Consider the following 5238-nt stretch of genomic DNA (forward strand, 5'->3'; position numbering starts at 1 on the left):
AGGGGAATCCTTCTGTATTTGCTGAGGATGTGAAAAGGCCCTGGTGATGGGAAAGGGAGTTTGCCTTGTGTTTGAGGGACAGTGCCACCTCTGCCTTGGTTGCTGTTGGAACGCAAAACTGGAAGTATGTGTGAAGGACTTACGGCAGAAGACATGAACCCTTTTCCTGTTGTCCTTTGGTCCTTCATTTTTCAGTGCTTATTCCCATCCTTTCCTTTCCCTTTCCCTTTCTCTTCCTTTTCCCTTCTCTTTATGCAGTCTCTTCTTTCTTTCTTCTTTCCTTTCTCTTCAATATGACAGTTTGAAGGTGACATTTGAAATGCATGTAACCCATATACAAGTGCAGCAAAAATACTCCCCTACAGAAGGCATTGGTGGAATTTCATAGATTCTCAACATATCACTGCTTAGACACTCTTCCCCGTAACTGCATCCCTAGGAAATGAGGCTAAACCCATTCACCTGAAATTTTTGCTTCCTTTCCCTTTTTTTTTTCTTTTTCCTTTCTTCATTATCATCTACACTCTTCCTTGCTGCCTTTTGATCTGGTTTCACACTAGTTTGGCCTGTGGACCTGCCTTCTCAGGTACCCGTGTCAGTCCCTGAAGTGCCCCAAGAGTGCCTTGTAACGTGGCTGCTGCCTTGCCCAGCGATTGCTGTAACCACTGTAGACAGCGTTTAGTGATTGGTGATTGCTAGTTCAGTCAGTTTACAACAGATACTGGACAAGCGTTTTGAAAACAGTGGGGTTTTGCCCCTAACAAACCTTGCAGTTTGTTCTAATGTAGAAATACGACTGTTGCAGTGTAGAGCACAAATGAACATGAACCGTAAGTGGCTTGTTCCTTGCCTTGCTTATTGGCTAAACTCTGCTCTCGTTTGTGCCGAGAGCACAGTCACTCAGAGTCTGGCTCAATGAATTAAGAAACTTATTTGTGAGCCCCAACCCAAAATCTTCTTATGGCTGGGAACCACAAAACTGATACCACGTGCCTTAAAGAACCGTGAGTTCTCGGGAGAGGTCTGCAGGTGGAAGACAGCAGTAGCTCCCAAATCTTCCCCTACTCCACCACAGGATGGAGACAGGCAGGACCTTCGGCTGCGTTCCAAGATGATGTGTCAGTATCAGTGGCATCTGATGGGTCGTTTCTTTGTTTTGTAGCTAGAGTTCAGATAGTCCTTGCATCACTGCTGCTCATGTGACATTGCCACAGACTGGGAGGGTCGGCACAGTCTCAGCATACTGGAAGCCACCCCGGTGAGCAGGGAACTGTCTGTTCACTTGTTCTGTGTGCTGTTCCCTTTCAGTGGGCGTTTGGTGTGACTATGTGGGAGATTGTGACCCGAGGGCAAACCCCTTACGCTGGCATTGAGAATGCAGAAATCTACAACTACCTCATCAGTGGGAACAGGCTGAAGCAGCCACCGGAGTGCCTGGAAGATGTGTGAGTACTTCCTCACCCTGCTGAAATGTGATTCCTTGAGAAGTTTGGCTCACTGGAAGGAAACAGGGTTAGCTACCAGATACTCTGCTGGCAGAGCTCCCGGGAACCTGTGGTAGCTACACGAGCAGCTAACTTGTGTCAAGGGTTTGAACAGTGTCAACATCAGCAGCTCTTCACTGTGTGAAAACTATAACTGTGATTCCAGAAACTCACTGCTCCCTACCTTCTCGGGCCAGCATCTGAAAAAAGAGCTGAGATTCCTGGTATACCCAGAAGGCTGAATAGAAAAGCAGTCCAGCAAGACGACGAGGAAACTGGATTGCAGAGGCAGTAGCCTGCAGGTGGCTTTCAAAGCTTGGCCCAGTTTTCAAGATTCGATCTGCTACTCTCACAGAAATATGAAAAAGAGAGCAGATTAGAGGATCTAAAGTTCTGTAGATCAGTGTCCCATCTTAAATTATAGGTGGAAACAAAACAGGACAGTCTTGTAGATACTGGTTTCAGATGTTTTCAGACCTGCAGGAAGGACTTGGGTAGCCCACGGGGGAGCAGTCAACCACATGCCCCAGCCTGTGCTCCTGTGTTAGTCCTGTGGTCAAAGGACTGTTTTTGGCCAGCAGGTCGTGTGGAATGTTTGCTCAGGACCCCTTGCTCCACAGTTGGTGGCTGGAATGTCCACACATGGGGTTGAGGTTCCCCAGGGAGTGTCACCATGATTTCTGCCAGGGTAACAGCTAGTCTGGTCTGGGCAAGGTGAAATCATTTCACTGACTGCGTAAGCAAGTCTCTGTTTTCAGTGTGTCGTGCCCAAAGCAAGCCACAGCTATGAGCACTGACTTTAGTGGCCTTTTCAAGCCATTCCTTGTGTGTAAAATGGACAACATGAAGTTCTCTTTTCTCTGTCTTCCCTCATGTTCTGATGGTGGATTATTTAATGTGATTTCCTTTCTCCAGCCTTTCTTCCACATAAGGAATAATCTGTACTCTTGTTATGAAAGCTGTACAGGTCTATCTTCTCAGCAGTTCATTTTAACTGTTCCTGAGTTTAAATGAAAACATCATCATACCACTGCTAAAATTCAATATATTCCCACATCTTGACTGCTGCGAGTAGCTTTGGGTCCAAGATGAGGAGCTTATGGCCATAGGACGTTATAGACGCCAGAAGTAAAGAAGGTATTATAACACCTGCTAAGCATTGAAGAAAAATGCATTAAAACTACAAAAAAGATACAACTACCATTTCAAGAGGCCCTTGAGCTACAGGTTGTTGAGACCTGAGAGAATATACCAGGAAGATCTCACTAGCTGCTCGCCCTTAGCTTATGTGCTTTCCCCAGGTGTCTGCTGCTGGCCGCCGTCAGAGTCAGGGAACGGGGGTAAATGGACTTTTGGGTGATTCGCTACAAACAGTAGTTTTCCACCTTTCTCTCAAATGAATTTCTGCTGTTTGCCAGCAAGGGTAAAAGAAAGTATTTAATTTGGTGCTGCAGAATAGGAAGGTTCTATTTTGTCAGGGCATTTAGAGTTATTTCTGCTGTTTGCCAGCAAGGGTAAAAGAAAGTATTTAATTTGGTGCTGCAGAATAGGAAGGTTCTATTTTGTCAGGGCATTTAGAGTTATTTCTGCTGTTTGCGAGTTAAGTGGATTAAGACAACTGAAGCACATAGAAGCTTTCTGTAAAACTAAAGTGAGATCAAAGAGCTTGTGAGATCTTGTAAATCTGATAGCAAGCAAAGGACACAAAAAGTAAAATAAAAGCCATCATGAAATGCTTTATTTCCCAGTAAAGGCCGTATCAGATTTTTCCCATTTACAAGTTTAACTGAGGTTCATTTGTCTGCGGTGTTTTCGGTGCCAGTACTGTGCTTTGTTCCTGTTCCCTACAGAACTGGCAATAATAATGCCGTAGGAATGCAGCTGCCAGTCTTGAGGGGGGTGCACAAAGAGGAGGAGGAGGACAGTGGCTCTGGCTGCTCTCCAGCCCAGTGGGCTCCCGCGGGAGGCCTGGCCAGCAGGAGACCAGCCAGCCCAGGCGCTGGGCTGTGAAGGCGGCTGCAGGGGAGCTGGACTCCTCACCTCTCGCCCAAGCCGACTTCTCTTGGTGCTGGCCCTCGGGCAATAAGAGCTAAGGTAGCTGGCCTTTGACTGCAGGAGAGATGGCCGGAGGCACGGCGCCTTTGCAGTAGAAAGGCCGTTTCAGCATCCCTCTTCCTGCAGCGAAGCTGTCGCGCATCCCTCCACAGCCCCCCAGACAAACCCGCTGTGCCTCTTCCCAGTCCCCCTGGCCGCCTGCAACAGCAGCACACTTCCATGAGGCTGGTAGTGCTGAGTTAATACAGTGTGAAAAAAAGAATATTCTGCAAGTAAATTGCACCTGCCACGGTGGGATCTCGGTTTTCCTTCTTCCTGTGTTTTATCTGCTCTTGAACTAGAACTTGGATGGATGGCTTCAGATGTGGCAGAGGTTGCCAAGATGCTTTTTGTGAATAAATTCAAAAGCTAAGTGGTGTAACACTCACGGTCCTAATCTAGCTCTCCAGAGACAGTGGAACGAGGTTTTTACCAACAAGTTCAGCATCCTTTGACAGGGCTTTTGGGTTTTTTGGTACTGTTGTAATTAATTATTTTGACCAAAATGAGAATGCATTTGAAAATGGGAAGAAACAAGAAATTAGATCTGTAATGGTTGCCCACGTGCTATTACCTGTGCAAGGCCAAAGCCAGTAGATTTTGGGGAGAGTCTGGGCTTTTTAAGCTGCACGGCAGGTATAGGGGGTATAGGGGGTTGCGGCTCTGTTTCTCAGTACTCTTGTCTCCCTCTGTTTTGCAGCTATGATCTCATGTGCAGATGTTGGCATCCTGAGCCCAAGCTACGCCCCAGCTTCGGAGTGCTCCGGTCCCAGCTGGAAATGATTCGGGGAAGGATGTCCACGCTCTCTTCCAGTCAAGATCCTCTCTACGTTAACATTGGGAGGGACAAAGAGACATCTGCGAGTGACCCTGCTCTGCCTGCCTCCTTTGGAAACGCAGAGAGTGAAGAGAACATTGCTGTGGCAGCTGCTGCTGTCACAAGTGACTATCGCTACATCATGAGCCCCTTGTGCCTTGGAGATGATGCCGAGGGTGAAAGGCATCAAGATGGGCAGGAGGGGGAGGACAAAAGCCTTCTCTATGAGCTGGAGACAGAAGGAGAGAAAAGTTGTTAGCCTGTACATAGCAGTGACACTGTGCTTCCCTGGGATGGGGTGTGTGCAGCCGTATCGCCTGGGGCTCTGGTGCCAGATCTGGAATGGCTTTGAACGGCACTGGTCAGAGCTCTTGAGCAGCTTTTGTAGCTTTCATCACCTGTGTAGGCTGCAGTGCTGGATGGCTTGGAAGGACTGCAACCCCAGCAACTCCTTGGATGTGGGAGAGGGGGGCAGTAAGGTTACAGGCTGACGGCTGAAAGGAGTTCAAAGCTAAGGCAGACCGTCAGAGTCCATGCTCTGCTCCTTCTCCCTGACTGCTGGAGCAGAAATGAATATGCCTTCTGTTCAGTCGGTGCTCCCTCTTGTGTAGATGTTGTCTTCTATCCTGGCTACGTGACTTTGGGACTGGTACCTCTGAAAACACTAGTGGGTGTTTTCACTGTCATTCAGGACAAGAGGGCACAATTCCCTTTGTGTTCACTCAGCAGAACTGCCTAGACTTGTTGCCTACCTCAGTGGTTCTCAAACTGATCTATGGATCTGCTTCTACCCAGCACTGAATTCGAACACCTGGCTTATTTCGTGCAGTGACATTGCTGCTT

At 47.8% G+C, this 5238-nt stretch overlaps 1 protein-coding gene across 1 annotated transcript in view; it reads left to right on the top strand.

The window, feature by feature from the left end:
• Window positions 1-4778, top strand: part of TYRO3 (TYRO3 protein tyrosine kinase) — a 37877-nt gene extending 33099 nt beyond the window's left edge. The window contains exons 17-18 of the mRNA XM_010143418.1: window positions 1309-1445; window positions 4279-4778. Of these exons, the coding sequence (XP_010141720.1) occupies window positions 1309-1445; window positions 4279-4654 (513 nt within the window). The 3' untranslated portion in view covers window positions 4655-4778. The remainder of the gene's footprint in view (window positions 1-1308; window positions 1446-4278) is intronic.
• The last annotated feature ends 460 nt before the right edge of the window (window positions 4779-5238 follow it).

Source organism: Buceros rhinoceros, unplaced genomic scaffold (assembly GCF_000710305.1).
Source record: "Buceros rhinoceros silvestris isolate BGI_N320 unplaced genomic scaffold, ASM71030v1 scaffold24499, whole genome shotgun sequence".
NCBI lineage: Eukaryota > Metazoa > Chordata > Aves > Bucerotiformes > Bucerotidae > Buceros > Buceros rhinoceros.